The sequence below is a fragment of the Bubalus kerabau genome, chromosome 20, assembly GCF_029407905.1.
Source record: "Bubalus kerabau isolate K-KA32 ecotype Philippines breed swamp buffalo chromosome 20, PCC_UOA_SB_1v2, whole genome shotgun sequence".
NCBI lineage: Eukaryota > Metazoa > Chordata > Mammalia > Artiodactyla > Bovidae > Bubalus > Bubalus kerabau.
Window position 1 is genome coordinate 52,518,450 of NC_073643.1, and position 19,633 is coordinate 52,538,082.

A 19,633-nucleotide genomic window follows, 5' to 3' on the forward strand; every position below is an offset into this window, starting at 1 on the left:
TTTCCTTCTCCCTCCAATTTTGGAAGAAATACAAGTTCCTCACAAACTGCTCAGAAATCACAGCTAAAGACAATCATCCAGGTCTGCTCTATGTTATAGCCAGTGACAGAATTTTGGAGTTTTGTACTTGTTCCCATAAATACTTTTCTTGTTTCTGAAAAGTAGATGAGAATCATGTAAAACAAGCATTTCTGGGAAGAAGAGCAGTGAGCTATGTGCTGTTTTCCTTTTTCAGATCCTGAGAGTCAGACCTTAAAGGAACATTTAATTGATGAATTGGACTATGTTTTGGTCCCAGCAGAGGCCTGGAATAAGTTACTAAACTGGTATGGCTGCGTAGAAGGCCAGCAGCCCATTGTCAGAAAAGTGAGTACCCGCGTTGTCCCACCCGCTGGTCATTGTCTGTGAGTGCTCCCTGGCACTGACTGCTTTTGCTTTCCTGGGGTATAGACGTTCCTAAGCTGTTGAATGGAGGCCTCCAAACATCACAGCTGCCCAGTGGCTTGGGATGTGTCCAGAAGTACAGTGAGAGCGCATTCTGGAAGCTTCTTTGAGGGAAAGTTCACTTGGGGGCATATGGACACACAGTAATGTGCTGCTTCTTGTTTAACTTAACTTTTCTGATACTGCTTTTCCCCCTGTAGTTAGGAATCTCTGATCACATTGTTGAGTACCTCGGAAAACAGGTGTTAATAGCCGAGAGAAGAGCAATCTATAAGGGAAGGCAGGCCCTGGGAGAGAAACCCAGCTTGTCAACCCCTCTGGTGGCCAGAACTCACAAGAATACCACCACCCTGACTGCCACAGTTGTTTGCTTGTCCCATCGTGGGGGACATCTCCTCTGGTGGAGGAGTAGGCAGTGGGTGCGTTCCTCACTCTGCATGGTGTGCAGTTTCCCTTCTTAGCAGAGCAGGGAAGGGCTGCAGTGCTGAGGTCAAGCTTCTAAGTGTCGCTCTTCAGGGCTGGAATACGTTCTTTCTCCAACCTGAAACCTGGGACTCTGAGAGGGGTTAGGAATCAAATGGTGAGGGGCAGGCCAGCTTTCACAGGTGTCCCCTAATGCCGACAGTCCCGCTGTGTGGTGAGCATACTGCCGAAGGATTTAACTGTGTTCTCCAGGCCCTGATTCCACAGACCCTGCAAGGGGAATCATCACGATCTCCACTTAGAGATGAACAGTGACTTTCCTGTTGTGCCCTCTTGTTGCTAGCTCTGGTTCCATCACGATGCTCTTGGTTGGTCCTAATGAGTGGAAATAAGACTTTTTTTTTCCTTTGAGAGTTATGTTTTATTTGGTGGAAATTTTTAGAACTTCAAGCCCTCAGGAGACAGTATCTCAAGTGACCCTGAGAGACTTGCTCTGAGGAGGTGAGGCTTGGGGAGCCAGGTTATGGAGAAGTTTTGCAACAAAGGGCAGGTAGTCTGAACATCGAAAGATTATTGTTAAATAAAGGAAATCCACATAATCTCAAGTGAAGGAATGTAATGCTTTTCTGTATGGGAATATGCAAGAGTCTGGGCTCACTGAAAATATTTCTTCTTAGGCACCTCATCTATCTGGGGCCAGTGGAAATAAGATTTTTAAACTCCCGAGACACACGCCGGTGACTTTAAAGCTCACACTCATTGTCACATAGACTCTGCCTTTTGTCGCTGATGAGGCATGTTGCTTCCCCAGACTGTCCCGGTGTGGGACCAGTGCTCCTTCACCCGCGCTCTCGTTCGCAGGTGGTAGAACATGGCCTGTTTGTCAAGCACTGCAAGGTGGAGGTATATTTGCTGGAACTGAAGCTTTGTGAGAACAGTGACCCCACCAACGTGCTGAGCTGCCATTTCAGCAAGGCAGACACCATCGGTGAGTCCCCTGGCTGGCATTCCAGGAAGCTAGTGAGCATGCAGGGCATGGTGGCTAATGAGTGGGCAGGTGGGGCACCCTCTTTAGACTTGTTAGCCAGATAGTCTCGGATTATGGTGACCTGTCCTGACCTGGGCGCCTGCTTTCCAGGACTCTCTTGTGGACAGCTAAGCCTGGCAATCATATTGTAAGAAGCACTGCACATGTTCTCTGCTTACTTAACCTATGGTATGGTAATAAAGGTGAAGAAATCTCAGTGAGAAAATGGCAGACCTAGTATTTGAAACCAAATCTGTCTTAATTCCAGAGGTTCATCTTCTAACTATACCATGTTGCTTTTGTGTTGTAAATGGGGACCCACATCATCAAATAATGAGAAGCCTAGGGGCTGTCTTTGGGTATTTGAGTATAAAAGGATGCCCCATGCAAGATGTTTAGCCTTAGGAGTCACCAAGGGGCTGAGGGCAGTCAGATCTTTTGATCCTGAGCATCCCATGACCGTTCGGACGGAAGATGAGCCTCAGCTTGCTGTGGTGGCTGTTGTCCTTGCACCGGGAGAAAGCCCAGAGTGATGTCTCTCCCTGTCCCCAGCAACCATCGAGAAGGAGATGAGGAAGCTCTTCAACATCCCTGCAGAGCGTGAGACGCGGCTGTGGAACAAATACATGAGCAACACCTACGAGCAGCTGAGCAAGCTGGACAACACTGTGCAGGATGCCGGGCTGTACCAGGGTCAGGTAGGAGGGCCCAGGCATGCCCCCGCAGACAGCTCCACCAGGATGTGTGGACAGATACCTTTTTGGTCCTGAGCATGTCAGCAAGTGAGATGGTTTGCACGTTCCTAATAGGGCTTCCTCTTTCACTCAGGTGCTAGTAATTGAGCCCCAAAATGAAGATGGCACATGGCCAAGGCAGACCCAGCAATCCAAGTAAGTGGACGTGTCCTCTCTTGTGGCCGGGCACACGGGCATAAGAGAGACGCCAGAGAAAAACATGCTTTAAACCGGATGGAAAACATTTGCTTTTGTATCCAAAGTCTGTAATCCTGGCTTTTGGTAACCAGCATGCTGGGCAGCCATCCCAGGGAAAGCTGTCAGACATGTCAACCAGGCACTGAGCCTCTGCTTTTGAGGAGGAGATGGGGAAGAGGAGGGGCCGGGATCTGGGGATGCTGCCCTGCCAAGATGCGGCTTTGTTTCTGTCAAGGGCATTTATTTTTTCCGCCTATAGGCAGGGGCTTTGATGGAGGAAGAGAGGGCTCAGACATAGGGTCTTAACTACTTAAAGGTAATAGTTCCATTCCATCCTACTCTTTACCCCAGGGAGTGTTTCTGATAGTTGCCCTTGTCACTTCCTGGGGGAATTACTCTAGTACTAAACTGGGACTCCAGGCACCCCTGTCTTCAGGAGAGGTTCTTGTGTGGTGTGGAGTTAATGCATGTTCTGAAAAGGGGACAGAAAGGAGTGGTGGATTTTTCATACAGTATAAGATTGGGGAATCGTGTCTGTATCCCAGTAGTTATTGGGAGAATGTTGGTCTTTGCTGTCTTCCTCAGTCAGATTTTGGACAGTGAGTGTTTTGTGGTAATGGGCTTGTAGCTCTTCTATGAAATTTACAAAAGCTGCGAGCTCTCTCTTGAGAAACACAGGAAAAGGCAGCATTTTGCCAACAATCTCAAGGGTTTTATAGACCCCCCGCCAAAGCTTAGCCATGGACTTACTTCAGTGTAAGAAACTCTGATCCCCAATTCCTGAAAAGATGACGGAATAGCTATGTTATGCAGAATAGTGACTGTGTCTCCCCCCACCCCCTCCAACAAAGTCCATGTCCTAATCCCCAGAACCTGTGAATGTGTTAGGTTCCTGGCAGGAGGGACTTTGCAGATATGATTAAGGATCTTGAGATGGGAGATGATCCTGGATTATCTGGGTAGGCCCAGCATAATCACAAGGTCCTTATAAACAGAAGAGGGAGACAGAGAAGAGTCAGATGTGAAGGTGGAAGCAGAGTCAGAGCAATGAAACGTGAGATAGAGGCGACTGGCCGTGAGCCAGGGAAGCTGGGCAGCCTCTAGAAATCCCTAGAGCCTTCACCAGGGAACATAGCTCTGCCCACACCTTGAGTTAGCTCGGTGACAATCATTTTGACCTTCGGACCTCCAAAACCATAAGATAATAAACTTGTGTTGTTTAAGCTACTAAGTTTGTGGTGATTTGTGACAGCAGCCTAAGAAACAGGTAACAGTAGCCCAGCAGCCTTCTCACTCCCTTCTTGGAACTGGAAATGCCACAGAACTAAGAGAAAATAACATAAAAACTGAGACAACGTCTTTAGGAGACAGAAGGTGCTTGGATTCTAGTCTCTGAGGTAGGGCTGACAGCTTGGAGTGAAAGACCCCAAGTGTACGGGCCAAGGCAGACTGTTGGCAGTTGGGTCTTTTTCTCTTCCTCCTGTTGTGTCTCCCTACTCCTTCCAGAGCCTCAGACCTAAGAGGTTCCAGTGAAGGGAAACCACTTTTGGGAAAGAGCACTGCCTCACTGAGACACCCTAACGTTAGAGTCTCCTGGTAGAGGGTGTCCAGTGCTGAATGAGCTCAGAGCAGAATTCCTAAGGCACAGCTCACCTTACTGCTCCCCCAGTAGTGCCAGGCACTGCTCTAGGTGCCGGGGATGCAGCAATAAAGGGAACAAAATTTCTGTCCTCAAGAAGCAGAAAATAAGAAAGACACATGTCTGTAGATTTACAAGTACTGTGGGAAGAACATCAAGGAAGAAAAATGAGCAAGTGTAAGGCTTTGGGTATAAACGGGATGATAGTGAGGCCCCGCTGAGGTGCCATTTGAACAGGGTCATGAAGGAGGCAAGGGAATCAGCAGGGCTTGGGGTGCTTCCTGAGCTGACAGTTCTGTGAGGCCGAGGTGACGGCAGCTGCAGAGACCTGGGGCCGAGCGGGCCTGGTTGAAGAGCAGCCGGAGTTCGTTGTAGCTGGGTTCAGAGGAGTGACGGGACTGAGGTGAGCCGTGTGGGATGCTGGATTCCACCTCTGCCTCTGGGAGCCCCTTGGAGGGCTGTGGTGAATGAGAACGGGTGGATCTCACCTGGCCAAAGGCTGACAGGGAGCCACAGTGCGAAGCTGACAACCAGAGTCAGAATAGAAGGAAAGTGATAGATTGACAGGCGGTGCTAGTTGGAGCAGAATTCACAGCCCCAGCTGCTTAGGAGGACGCAGTCGATGCTGAAAATTCTCACGAAAAAGAGGAAATGGGTATATGAAACAGAAACAAGGAGAGAAGTAACATGGGAACAAAGAATTCAGGGCGGGGTTGAGTTGCAGAAGGAATGTAGCTGAAGACTGAAGGTAAAAGTCGAAAGCTCAGGTTGAAGAATTCTAGGGGATAAGGAGGTAGAAGATAATAGAAAAGTGCTGGCAGTACATTGTAAATCAATTAAACGTAAATTTTTTAAAAAAAGCATACTGTGGAGGCTGGGAGTAGAACTGCCCATGTCCAGATAATAGGAATTTCAGGAGCAGAGAGGAAATGATGGGCAAGGGAAAGAAAATGTTAGAAGGAGCGACCATGAATTTTTCATAATCATGAAAGAGGAAACATCTTCAATGTAAAGAGTGCTAAACACGACAGATAAAAGAAAGCCCACACCAAGACAGGTTCGATTGAAATGTAACAACAGAGATGTAGCAAAAATGTCAAATCTGTTTGAAAGAGAAAGTCATGAGTGAGAAGCAGATTAATATCAAATTTCCCAGTGGCATCTGTGGACCTAAGGAATACTTTTTCAGTATCAAAGTTGTTGTCGTTCAGTCGCTCAGTCATGTATGACTGTGACCCCATGGACTGTAGCACGCCAGGCTTCCCCGTCCTTCACCATCTCCTGGAGCTTGCTCAAACTCATGTTTAAGTAGGATAACTTTAAAACTAGAATTTACAAGCTACTCCACTATTATCTAAATGTGAGGATAAAATAAATTTTTTTCTCTGGCTGAAGATGACCTTGGAAGGTTTTCTACACAGAGGTCCTCTTGGAAACCTCTTGGGAGAAGTGGCGGTAGGGAGCAGGCAGTAAAATCCAGCATACAGATCTACTAGAGTACAGCTAGTAAAGTGTGCTCTTGACTGGAAAGCAAGGACTTCGGGAGAAACAAAGATTGCTTAAACAAGACACAGCACCACAAACTGTAGAGGAGGAAATCGAGTTGGATGACTTTTAAATTAAGGACTGTTCATCGTGAGTAAAAAGGCAAGCCACAGAGTGAGACAAGTATTCGTAGTGTGTATGTCTGACAGATTGTTTATACCTAGAATTTCAGAGAAACCCCTTTAGGTCAGTAAGAAAAAGTCAGACACCCCTTTTAGAAAAAGGGACAAGAAAACCTGTAACAGTGACTTGAAGAAAGAAGTTATCCTTGTGGCTAGTGAGCATGCGGAGAGGCGTTCAGCCTTGGCAAGCATCCAGAAATGGTGAGTTCAAGCCATAATGCGGTGCCTCTGCACATCCCCAGCATGGCTAAATGAAAACGATGAGTAGTAGCAAGTGTGGTTGAGGTGTTGGACCCTGCTGGTGGGGCGTATAAAGTGGTATAGCAAGTTTAGAAGATTCAGCAGCAAGCACTAAATGAATAATTGTGTGCATCTTCTACAGCCCAGTGAGCCTCTCCTAGGCTTACAACCAACAGAAATACATCTCGCATTCACTTAAAGATACGTTCAAAGATGTTCATGACAGCACAGCTTGTCATAGTCACAAACTGGAGCTAACCCAAATAGCCACCCAAAATAGAATGAATTGTGGTGTGTGCAAATGACAGAATTCTCTCCAGCCATGACAGCCTTGAGGCTCATCAGCGATGTTCAATGAGAGCGGCCAGACCCAAAACATGGCCTACTGTATGAGTCCCTGATATTAAGCTTAAGAACAGGCACAACCGATCTGTGCGTCTCAAGGTCACCATGGAGGTTAGCTTTGGAAAAAATTGTGACTGCAGGGAGCGTGAGGAGGACACATGGGAGGTAGTGCTGTCCTGCTTCTTGGTCTGGGGGATAGTGCAGTAGTGATTATATAGGTGCATGGCTTCCCTGGTGGCTCAGACAGTAAAGAATCTGCCTGCAGTGCAGGAGACGGGTTCAGTCCCTGGGTCAGGAAGATCCCCTGGAGGAGGTCATCACTACCGGCTCCAGTATGCTTGCCTGGAGAATTCCATGGACAGAGGAGCCTGGCAGGCTGTACAGTCCATGGGGTTGCAAAGAGTTGGACATGACTGAGTAATTAACATTTTTGCCATCACTCGATAAGAATGTCTTTTGAGGGTTTTTTTTTTTTTGGCCATACTGATGGCTTGTGGGATTTTCATTCCCTAACCAGGAATCAGACCGGGCCTCAGCAGTGAAAGCACCAAGTCCTCATCACTGGAGTATCAGGGAATTCCCAAGAAAGTCTTCACTTTTCTACTCTCATGATTTATATATTTCTGTACATAATACTTCAATAAAAAGTTTAGTAATAGTTAAGAAGAAAGGTTTAAGAAAGCAGTCTGCATCAATAACAATCCAGAAGTAAATACCGAGTAATCCTGACATGGAAGACAGGTGAGGAGAGGAGGCAGTAAAGAGAGATGAAAATGTCCTGAACTACTTCTCTTGCAGGGAAGTGTAGTTAGTAAGTTGAAGTAATTGATGGGAAAAGAGAAAAATAGTTAACAGATCCTAATAAGTTAATGGAATAACTACCAGAAGTACAAAAGTAGAATTTATGTCTTTTGTTTAACATGTATTGATTAGGAAAGGTTTGCTAGCAGTGAAGAAGGACTTGAAAATTAGTCTGTTAAGTAGGGTAGACACATCTTTCCAAAAAGAAATTCTAAGGAGGACAGTGCAGTACTGCTGCTATTAGAAACCCGGCTGCTCTCTCGTGTGACTGCTTTGTGGGTTCAGCTTCCAAGGTGGTCACCTCAGTGTCCAGGGTGACCGCTTTAGTTGAACCGATCATATGTGCATTCAGGTAGCTGAGGAGGAATCAGGAGAAAGGGCATACCCCTTCCTTGTAAGGATATTGCCCAGAAATCACATAGAAGATGGCCCTTTGTATCTCTCTGGCAAATTCCGTGACCACACGTGGCTTCAAAGGAGGCTGGGAAATGCCTTTCAGCAGTTGCAAGGGGTCTAGCTAAAACTCGGGATTTGGAAACTAAAGAAGAATGGAAGAATAGCTATTGGGAGGGGAAAAAGAAACAAAACAACAACTTTATTCTACTAGTACTTCTAGCCACCCAGTATGTGAGGGTTTTCCCTCATGCTCATCAATTCTCTGAAACCAGCTGAGTGTCCTGCAATTTAACTCAGTTCTGCAACTGTTCCTCTGGAGATGGCATTAGACCCCACAGGCTCAGGGCTCAGTCCCACAAGGTTGCCTCCCCTACAGATGCCACTCCCAAAGCCAGGGTGTTAACCTGTGCTTCTGATGACCCACTGGCTGTAAATCAGAAGTTCCCACAACCCTCTTCTTGGGCTTGATACTTTGCTATAACAAGTTTACAGAACTCAGGTAGCTTGCTATTTGACCACTTTATTATGGAAAGGTATAACTGTTGAACAGTGAAGTGGTAGAGATGGATAGCAAGGATGCAGGAGAAGAGTGAGGTGCTTGTGTGCCTTCTCCAGGCAGTCACCCTTTTAGTACCTCCTTGTGTTCACCAACCTAGAGGCTCAGCAGAACTCATGCTTCAGGGGTTTTTGTGGACCCTTAAGTAAGCAGGCAGAATTGATTAAACTGCTTGGCCATTGGTGGCAGAACTCAATCCCCAGCCCCTCTCCCCTCTCCAGAGGTGGGTGTGTGGGGGTAGGGGCAAAAGAGCCAACCTTCTCCTCACAAGGTTGATTCCCCTGGCCAGCAGCAAGCCGCCCCCCACCCCCACCAATCCTTTGGAAGTTTGCAAAAGTCATATGCATAAATTGAGATGTTGAAAGATCTGTGTTGGGAGGAACAACAGACACTTTTCACCTTTATCACTTTGGAGCAATTTCAGGAGCCAAAGATAGAAGACCAAAATGTAACGAAAGATGTTCCCATTCCTCTTACCACTTGAGACATTGCAACAGTTTCAGAAGCTGTGTACCAAGAACCTTGCACCAAACCAAAGCATGTATTTCCTGTTCTAAATCACAGTGCCATAGGATGCAGCTAGGAAACTGTCATCTAAAAGGGAAATTGAGATGGAAGGCGAGAATGAGGGGAAAAAACAACGGAAAAGTATGGTAATTAAAAAACAGGAGACTGAATTAAGTCCAGCTATAACAGTAATTAGAATACCTATAGATGCGTTCAGCTTATTCAAAAGACAAACTCAAATTGGATTTTTTTTTTTTAAATCATGTTCAGTAACATGTTGTCTGTCAGAGAAGATGTAGGATGAAATTGAGGGAATGTGAAAAGTATGTCAAGTCAGTATATCATCCAGGGAATGTCGGTGATTGGCTTAATCCTTTTTCTAAAAAGAAAAACAACCCACTCATAAAATCAATTTTCCATGTATCCTGGCAAGAGGAAAGCATAATGAAATTGTTTCCATTCAGCTTTTTTTTCACCCGTGAGAGCCACCTGATTAATTGTGAGCATCTGCAATTATTTTTTTTTCCCCTTTTCTGTGGATTACTCCAACCTCTCTGTTAGTTCTGCCAAGGTTTTCTGTAGATCTGGTCGCAATTTTTTTGTCTCTCTCTTAATTCTAACTTTACTTGCCTGATATGTATAAGGCCTAGTTAGCTCTGTACTACCGTCCCCTTTATTTATTTATTTATTTTCCATCATCGTCTAGCTCTGCTTGCCCAGAGCTAGAAGAGGCCAGTGTTCCTGAAATGGAGATTTGAGTTGCACTCAGATGAGGGTTAACAGTGTTGGTGTGTGTGAGGAAGATCACAGCCTAGCATGTTGTGAAGGCAGTGAGGATTGTGGCTACTAGTTGGTTGTTGTCTTGAGGATAATGCCAGATGCTGGGCTCTGGGTTCAGAGGGTAGACTTAAAGAGTGGACTCCTCCTCAGCGTAGCATTCAGCCTGGAGAGCGTCTGAGAGGCAGGCAGAGCGCAACGGAGCAGGGGGGCAGGCGTGAGTGTTACAGAGCCATGGGCCAGTGCTGTTTCCGTTGTGATGGTAACGACCTGGCGTGCCTGGGATCGGGAGATGCCCCAGGAGAAGGGTGCCAGGAGACCAGAGGCTTGGCCAGAGTATCTTTTGGGAGCAGAGGGACCATTATTTGGAGACGTAGCCTCTGTTTTCAGAATGTTCGTGGCATGAGACTCGGTCACAGTTGGTAGTGAGGTCTTGCCCCGTGTCAGCTCCTTCCTACCATTGCCTGCTTCCCAGCTCGCAGCGCCCTCGGGTGTGCTCGCAAGTTGCCTGACAAGTGACAGGCGCCCAAGCGTTTCCCAGGTACAGGTCAAGTCATTCTGTACAGAGGTCTTACTTTTTGATTTGTCTGTCAAAGGTAGAGTTTAAAAAACAACAAAGAGCACTTTGTATTATGTAAGTTTTCAGGCATATAAAATATATCCTTAGATAGTCATCATTAGGTTTCTTTTTTTCTTTTAATTTATTTACCTATGGCTGTGTGGGATCTCAGCTGGGTCATCGTTCATTGCGGCGTGTGACCACAAGGCATGTGGGATTTTAGTTCCTTGATCAGGTATTGAACCCGCATCCCCTGAAGTGGAAGGCAGATTCTTAACCACCAGACCACCAGGGAAGTCCCTGGATTTCTTTTTGACTGAGTTTACTCTGAAAACTACTGGCACTATTTTCTGAAACATTGTATATGAATGTCAAATAAAATTTTTCTCACTTTCTTTCATTTCAACCAGAAGAGTTGTCTGTTTAAGAAGTTGACAGATGTTGAATACGTGTAACGGCCTTATATGGATTTTTGCCCTCTTAAGTTCAGAGAATAAAATAAGTTACCAGTGAACAATGACTAAAAAAGGGAGTGTTAAGCCATGTGCCTTGAGGTTTGTATGTCAGAAATTGAATTTCACTGTCTTGTAGTATCTGCAGACCTGAGTTAACAGAGTCTGCTATATGAGCCCAGCCTTGGGTAGCGACTTGTCTGCATAGGAGGTTGGGCATTCTGGCAGCACCCGGGACAGGCCTTGGATGTTCGTTGAAGTCCCCTGTGTGCCATAAGAGTGTGTCCCTTGGCTCTGTCAGGCCTCACTTAAGGAGCTGCCATAGTTCTTGGACTTCTCTGCATCATGAAGATGAGGCTCAGTGAAGCAAATGCTCTTCAGGATTAGCGAAGGTGCATTTCTGTGGGTGGTTGAGAGCCTGGGGAGCCCTCTTTCCCTTTCCCTTGCTGTGACTTCAGAATGTGAAGCAGAACTCAGTTCCTGACACCCATTGAGGCCCCTCAATAGTCCCTGACATCTGCCTACAGTGTGGGTACAGGATTGCTCATCTTTATTGCCACACCCCACTTCTCACAGGGAGCCCTGGTTGACATCAGATCCCATGAGGCTGGGCTCTCTGCAGGGACAACACAGCTTAATTATTTTCTCTATTCTAAAAAGAACTCCCAATCTGGAAGGAAAATCATCATTGTACTAGGTATTTGAAACATTGCAGACAACTCATTTCCTTCTACCTGTCTTATGTGGATTTTGGTAGAAAACTTGATAAAATTGTTGTCAATTTAAGATTTGGGGCAATTAGTCCTTGAGTTAATTAGTCCAAAATTAGGAATAAATCTAAAATAAGACACTGAAAAATACTGAAACAGAAGTTTGAAACAGAGAGGTTTTCCACTTTGGTAAATTTCAGGAAACAAAAGCAGTTGCCTGGAATAGCACAGTGACACTAAATTGCCATTTTCGTGTTCTGGTGTACTTACAGCCATCTGTTTAATTTAGGTCTAGAGTTTTGAGATAATTCATCTCTTATCACCATTTTTCTTTCTCTTTCACTGGTAACTCTTAAAATTCAGGGAAGCTGATGATTTATCAATCAAACCAGGATGCCCTGAAGGTCAGCCTTGTGGTTTATCTCACTGAAAGATTCAGTGTATGACCATGTGGATGAATGAGACAGGAAGACCAATTAATTTCTTTACTCTCAAGTCAATAAAAATTTACCTTGAAGTAGCATGAAAACGGGCTATTTGCAATTAATTTTAAATAACTGAATGTGGAGAACATGTGTTTCTTGAGAAGACACCTTCTTCTCAAGCAAGCCTTAAAGAGGACTTGCTTCTGTGCACAAAGTCAGTAGCGTTGTTTCTGCTTCTCTCTCCCAGATCAAGCACTGCGCCTAGCAGAAATTTTACTACCTCTCCAAAATCATCAGCAAGTCCCTATTCCTCAGTGTCTGCCTCTCCCATTGCAAATGGTGATAGCACTAACACCTCGGGGATGCACAGCTCCGGTGTCAGCAGGGGGTAAGAGCAGGTCCTTTCACTTGCCTTCCTTTCCCGGGCCCTCCCTGACAGTTCCTCTGCTGCTGCCCTGAGCACATGCAGGACTCGGGTTCCCCGTGAGAACCCGCTGCACGTGGCTTCTCGTTCCATTTCGTCCCCCCAGTAAAGAGTGCTTCCTAGTTCTGGTGTTCTTGTCGTCCTACCAGCTGATGTTTTCCCATCACTGCATTTGTCTGTGAAGGGATGGGCTGGCCTTCTGGCAGAATGGCTATCAGGGTGACTGTCAGCTGCAGGGGGGTGGGGCGTGGACTGCCTGCTTCTCCTCTGTGTGGCTGTGATCCTTCTTCCAGGTGTCAGAGCACCTGCCATAGAGCGCAGATAGAGTGGTAGAGGAAGGTGAGGCGAGAGAGAGAGTGCACACACACTCAGGCACTGCCAAGACCAAGCGTGGCCGGGTGGGTAGTGGCAGGTGCAGGCTTCCATCTTGGTAACCACAGTGCTCTTCCCCAAGATCACCTGGCAGTTAGCCCTCTGGAGGGATATAGAATTAGCATTTGCTGAAGCCTTTGCGACCCCATGGACTGTAGCCCACTAAGCGCCTCTGTCCATGGGATTTCCAAAGCAAGAATACTGGAGTCGGTTGCCATTTTTTTCTCCATAATAAAGCTAGAGAGCAGAGGATTCAAACAGCATCTCTTCCCCTTAAGGATTTGCTTACCACCTATTATGTCAGGTCATGGCAACCCACTCCAGTGTTCTTGCCTGGAGAATCCCAGGGACAGCGGAGCCTGGTGGGCTGCCGTCTATGGGGTCGCACAGAGTCAGACACGACTGAAGCGACTTAGCAGCAGCAGCAGCATGTCAGGTCAAGGCGGGGGTTGGGGGAGCTGGAGGGCTGGGGAGGGGAGTAAAAAGAATTTATATCATGGGGTCATTATCAAGTGAGAATTCTAGAGGCCCAGGTGAAGCCCCAAGAGGCATCTTGAGGGCATGTGAGCAGCACTCACTTGATTGCTGGTTTGGGTTGTGTTTTCCAGTGGATCTGGCTTCTCTGCTTCGTATAATTGTCAGGAGTCCCCATTGACTCACGTCCAACCTGGGCTCTGCGGACTCGGAAACCTGGGGAACACCTGCTTCATGAACTCCGCTTTGCAGGTAGGGGGGAGAGCTGCCATCTCAGTTAACACCGGGTCTCCACAGTACTTGAGGCTGGGGTGGGTTGGGAGGATCCTCTCCAGGGTCCCTAACGACCCATGGTTAGTACTTCAGGAATCTGCCAGTGCATAGCCACTGGGTGGTACAGAATGGCCTCATCAGTGTTCCTGGCTTCAAAATGTCTTCTCAGTTTGGTTTGGTTTTATAGTGAAAATATTTTGACTTTTGTTGACCCTTAGAGAATGATGTCAAAAAGTACTGGAGTACATGCCTGGTTGGTCTCTAATGGGGTGAGACCTCAGGGCGGCTGGCGCCACGCCACTGTATTCTTGCCTGAGGCTGACCATCTTCACCAGTGAGCTATCTCAGCTCATGCCGGTTGAAACCTCATTTATTCATCCACCAAATATTTATTGGGCGCTTACTGTGTAATGGGACTGTTGGGGTCATGGGCTGAAGTTAGAGCCCAGCTACAAAGTTAAGAGGGCACAGTCCCTAATAACTGCCTTCATTTCTGACACCACTGCAAGTTTGGGGGTCCCTAAAGATGACCCTCAGTTTGTTAATTTGCTCAGACTCATAGACTTCACTTGAAAGTAATTCTCCTTACAGTTACAGTATATTATAGGGAAAGAATACAGATGACCATATCTCACAAGAATAGCGGCAAGTAATGTAGATAACATTTTAGCAAATCAAAATCAGTAAGGTCTAAGTAAAAGTAACACATAACAAGCGGGAGGGGTTTGTGTTAGGAAAACCAGACTGGTTTAAACACCTGAAAAATTAAGCAGTGTCTGTAAATATACTGACAGTGAAGGAGTAAACTGTGTGATCAGGCACTTGGGATCAACGGCCTCTGCCCTCAGCTTGTCTCAGAGACGGTTCTTAGGCGGTGAGCTTGTCTCAAGACAGTGTTCCTGGAAGGTTCATCACTATGTGGCCACCAGCCTTGGCCTTTGAGAGACTGTGCCTTCCTGTTGTGAGCCCTCCAGAGAATCTGAAGGGAGTGACCTTCATTTTGTGGAGTGACCTTCACTGCTCATTTAGAACTGGGTTTTTCCTGTGTGTCTGTGTGCTTTCCAGAAGGCGTGTGAGCTGTGATCATTTCTCTTTCAGTGCTTAAGCAACACAGCACCGTTGACCGACTACTTTCTCAAAGATGAATACGAAGCCGAAATCAACAGGGACAACCCCCTGGGAATGAAAGGGGAAATTGCAGAGGCCTACGCAGAGCTCATTAAGCAGATGTGGTCTGGCAGGGATGCTCATGTGGCACCTCGCATGTTCAAAGTAGGTTGATATATGTCTTTCCTTTTTCCTATTTTGGAGAGAGTGATTTAATGTTGTAATGAAGTATTCCCTTACTTGCACTTTGGCATTAAGATGGGCTCTGAGACTGCATGGTCAGATCCTTCTTTTCTGTTCAGTCATTTAGCACATACTTACCTTAAGTGACTTAACCCTCACCTCTGGGATGAGGGTTCTTCAGATATCATTTGTATTGTAAGCTGCTTGCTCAGAATACGGTATTCTACGGTGAAAAAAGTGAAAGTGAAAGTCGCTCGGTAGTGTCTAACTCTTTGCGACCGCATGGTTCTATACAGTCCATGGAATTCTCCAGGCCAGAATACTGGAGTGGGTAACTGCTCCCTTCTCCAGAGGATCTTCCCAACCCAGGAATTGAACCCAGGTCTCCCACATTGCAGGCAGATTCTTTACTAGTTGAGCCACTTTAAATGGCTGGTACCCTAAGCCAGACCATAAAAATTCAACCTAATATCCAGTATTACCTGAGATGTTCTTCCAGATTCTCTGAGACTGGAACTTACACCAGCTGTGGTTTCAGTTGAGCCCTTAAGTCGGGAATTCGGTTGACAGTCTGGGAAGGTGGTGTGAGGGGCAGTTCTCACTTGGATCCATCAGTTAGGGAGATGGGGAGGTGGGTGAACTGCAGTGGGCACTTGAAACAGCTCTTCCTTCCTTTGCTCTGAATGTTCCTGCCGAGGGAGAAGTGGCTTGCCTCCATGTAGTGAAATCTGGGAATCCTATTTGGTTCAAGGAGACTTAATGAAGCATCTGATTCACAGAGGGAAAAAAATAGCACCTAAGCTCGAGCAGAAAATTAAAACCTTATATTGTTGATTAAAATTGAAAACAAATTATTTCCATCCTCTTGGGCACATTAATCCCTGGGCAACACGTGTAAGTGACTATTCCCAGAGTTTCTGTTTCCATAGGTCTGGGCTGGGGCCTGAGAACGTGCATTTCTGTCAAGTGCTCAGGTATTGCTGATGCCACTGGTTGGGTACTGCATTCTGAAGATCAGTGACGTAGAACAGTACAGGGCAGACATTTATGGCCAGGAGGGCTCTCTCTCTTTTTTTTTTTTAATTAAACTTTTTATTTTGTATTGGCGTATAGCCGATTAACAATGTTGTGGTAGTTTCAGGTGGACGGCAGAGGGACTCAGCCATACCTATACATGCATTCATTCTGCCCCAAGCTCCCCTCCCATCCTGGCTGCCACATAACATGGAACATGGTACATGTGCTATACAGTACATCCTTGTTTGTTTTCCATTATAAATATAGCAGTGTGTACATGTCCATCCCAAGCTCTCTAGCCAAGCTCTCTATCCCTTAGGAGGGCTCTTACGTACAGGAGGATTCCTCTGGCTGATGCAGGTACCATTTGTGAAGTTCTTAGGGAGACTGAACCAAAGGAGGAGGTTGGAGAGGGATTCATGGAGATGTAGTTAGGGAGTCAGTGATTACTCTACTTGTAGGGTGGTGGCTCAGGTTCCCAATCTGTAGTCATTCTGAATTTCAGATCTTAGCCCTCTTCTCTCCAGTGAGAACTACCTGCCTTTAGGCCCTTGCGAAGTTAATGGGATGACTGGACCAAGGGTCTTCTTCCTTCTGGTCCTAGGTGACTGCAAAGTTATTTCTGATGACAGTTTCCCATCTGACTTCCCTGGTTCTTTATAACTGAAAACCTTCTAATATGGTTGCTTTTATTGTAGACTCAGGTGGGACGTTTTGCCCCTCAGTTTTCTGGCTACCAACAACAAGACTCTCAGGAGCTTTTAGCCTTTCTTCTAGATGGATTGCATGAAGATTTGAACCGTGTGAAGAAAAAACCCTACCTAGAGCTGAAGGATGCCAATGGGCGGCCAGATGCGGTATGATACTGGAGACTTTTGGACAAAAGTATTCCACAGAAGCCACCTCCAGGGGCCTTCTTCTGGTCTCGGAGTATTGGTGACGGGGCCCTGGTTTTCTCTCACTGTTGTTGGTGACGTGGACATGCAGTCTCATAGAGAAATGTGTTGCAGAGGGGCTAACTCTGGTTACCTCTGATGCTCCTTGTTGGTGTACCAGACCATTGGAGCCACCAGGGAAGCCCTTGAAAACAGTGCCTGTAGTGTGGGCCTTTGGGATTATTACTCCTCTCATTAATATCCAACTATGATTGTTAAAATATTTTGTTAATAATATTATTTAGGGCACTTTTTATTTTTTTGCCTTGGTTTTCGGATCTCTAAAGAGGGAATTTAGTATTTAAGTTATCCTATCACATTGGTATGATCAATATGAATGCTTTAAATTTTTATTTAATTAATTAATTTATTTAATGTTTGGCTGCACTGTGTAGCCTGTGGGATCTTAGTTCCCCAACCAGGGCTCAAGGCTGGAGCACCCCTGCAGTAGAAATGTAGAGTCTTAACCACTGGGCCACCAGGGAAGTCCCCTCAATGTGAATACTTTAAAGTAGAATTCACATCTTAAAAGGAAAAACCATGAGCTAGCTCATGAAGCAGCTTTTTTTTTTTTTTTTTTTTTTAAATTCAAGCGGTGTTTTTTAATGTGAACCATTTTTTAAAAATTCTTATTGAACTTGTTGCTTCTGTTTTTGGTTTTTCTATTTTTTTGTCCAAGAGGCATGTGGCATCTTAGCTCCCTGACCAGGGACTGAACCCACACTCACCTGCTCTGGAAGGCCAGGACACCAGGGAAGTCCCTGAAGGGCCTTTGAATTATTGGGAGCTTTAGGAGACAGTCCCCCCCGGCAGGCCCATGTGTCCACAGTGCTGTCAGTTCGTCTCTGTCCCAGAACCTACGCTCGCACTTTGTTACACGTGGGACTGGGCTGGCATGTGCAGTGAGTCTGGTGTGCTAAGAGCAGTCGTGGCCCTCACTGGCCTGGACCCAGTACTTGGCTACACAGACTGCCTCACAGTCCATCTCAGATTTTGCTGTGAATCATTCCGGATGCAGAGGTTAAGAACTGGGAGATGTTGAGAATGTTTTATTTATCCGCTTTCCTTTCTTCCAGGTGGTGGCAAAGGAAGCCTGGGAGAATCATAGGTTGAGGAATGATTCTGTGATCGTGGACACGTTCCATGGCCTCTTCAAATCTACATTGGTTTGCCCAGAATGTGCTAAGGTTTCTGTGACCTTTGACCCATTTTGCTATCTAACTCTCCCACTGCCCTTGAAGAAAGACCGAGTTATGGAGATCTTCCTAGTTCCTGCCGACCCTCGCTGCAGGCCTACCCAGGTAAGAGAGTCGGCACCCTCACGTATCCCTTGTGAGAGGCCTACAGACCCAGAGTGGGGCTGCTTCCATCTGTTATCACAGGAGCTCCATCAGCTGCCTCTGAAACCCCTTGGTGCTTGCCTTGAGCGTGTGCCTGTGTCCTCCATCAGACCTCTGTGTAATCCCGTGGCATTCCAGCGCATCATGGGGACTTCCGGGTGGTGATCCAGAGTCCACCTTCCAGTGTGTGGTTCCCAGGTTCAATCCCTGCCTGGGAAACTGTGATCTCAGATACCACAGGGCCACTAAGCTCATGCACCACGAGTAGAGTCTGGGTGCCACAACTAAGGCCCGGGACAGCCAAATGAATGCAGAATTTTTTTTTTTTAATGTGTATTGTGGAGGTCCTCTGGGCTCTGCTGTCACCCTTTCCCCCATGCTTCATTCATTTGTCTAAAGGAACCTGGCTGATCTGCTACAAAATACTTAAATCTGAATGTTAGGGAACTAGAAACAGTTCCTTGGTCATGTTCACCCCTGAATCAACTGGGAGAGCCTGGCCAGAGCAAAAGGCTAGATGGAAAGGTGTTCAGCCCAGCTGGCGGCTCACTGCATGATGCTTCTAGTTTTATTTTCTTATGTCTAAAGAAAGATGACAAAGACTGGTTGGCAATTTGTAGAATTTTAACATTTTTTTTAAAAGGAAGTAGTGAACATCTCCAAAAAGATAAAAAAACGAAGCCATATGTAGCAGAGAGAGAGATGGCCCAGCTTCTACGTGGTGCTGCCTGAATAGAGAGACAGACATTGAGGCCAAAGACTTGCACGTTCGCTCTTCTGGCAGCTCATCTGGCCCTGTCCTCACCACGGGCACCTCCACCCTCCATGGTGCCTGCTCCTCCCAGCTCATCTCCCCGCCCCTCTCCAGAGCACCCTCGTCACCCCTCCTCTCTCTCCTCTGCAGTACCGTGTGGTTGTGCCACTGATGGGGGCCGTGTCTGACCTGTGTGAGGCTCTCTCCAAACTGTCTGGCATTGCTGCAGAAAACGTAAGGCGGGGTGTTTTGTGGCTCTCTGCCTATTGGGGGCATTTCATAGTCCTTTGGAGTTAGTTTTCAAACTTTTAGTCACTTTTGGGGGCTGGTTCTTATGGGCCAGCACATGTGATTGTATCTGGATGCCTCTGACATCCTGGTCCCCGTTCACTGTGCTCAGTGTGGCTGAGACTGTCCCTTCTGGCCTTTGGAACAGTCTTTCCATCATGGAGGACACCTGGCTGTGGTCAGAGGGCCAGGAGTGGGACTCTGCTGTCACCTCCCCTCCCTTTCTTACCTGACCTTGACCTCATCTGTAATGTGAGAAGCTTCACCTTCTTTCCTGTCCCAAAGGAAATCTTTATTTTAAAACAGTTGCTCATGCTGGCCTTTCTGCTGAGCCTGGCCCCACGTGGAGGTGGGGAAAGTGAAGACCTCTCCATGCATGAGGACCCCTCCTCCTGGAGACCCCCCAGCCCCTCCCCTGTCCCAGCCCTGGTCAATGCCCTTCTCCCCACTCCCCTTGCACCTCCTGCTGGTGTCAAGTTGTAGGTCTTGGTGGTTGGGGTTTGCTCTTTTCCGCTATGTGTGAGGATGGCCTGGGGACCTCCAGCCTCAGGGAGCACCCCAGAGCA

At 46.7% G+C, this 19,633-nt stretch overlaps 1 protein-coding gene across 3 annotated transcripts in view; it reads left to right on the plus strand.

Annotated features, from left to right (window-relative positions):
* USP4 (ubiquitin specific peptidase 4) overlaps positions 1 to 19,633 on the plus strand; it is a 39,890-nt gene that overhangs the window by 6,157 nt on the left and 14,100 nt on the right. For 2 of the 3 annotated variants that reach the window (XM_055558369.1, XM_055558367.1), the window contains exons 3-12: positions 236 to 366; positions 1,729 to 1,855; positions 2,447 to 2,592; positions 2,723 to 2,784; positions 12,148 to 12,288; positions 13,305 to 13,422; positions 14,542 to 14,715; positions 16,449 to 16,607; positions 17,762 to 17,986; positions 18,930 to 19,013. In XM_055558369.1, the coding sequence (XP_055414344.1) occupies positions 236 to 366; positions 1,729 to 1,855; positions 2,447 to 2,592; positions 2,723 to 2,784; positions 12,148 to 12,288; positions 13,305 to 13,422; positions 14,542 to 14,715; positions 16,449 to 16,607; positions 17,762 to 17,986; positions 18,930 to 19,013 (1,367 nt within the window). The remainder of the gene's footprint in view (positions 1 to 235; positions 367 to 1,728; positions 1,856 to 2,446; positions 2,593 to 2,722; positions 2,785 to 12,147; positions 12,289 to 13,304; positions 13,423 to 14,541; positions 14,716 to 16,448; positions 16,608 to 17,761; positions 17,987 to 18,929; positions 19,014 to 19,633) is intronic. The other variant, XM_055558368.1, reaches the window with a different exon arrangement.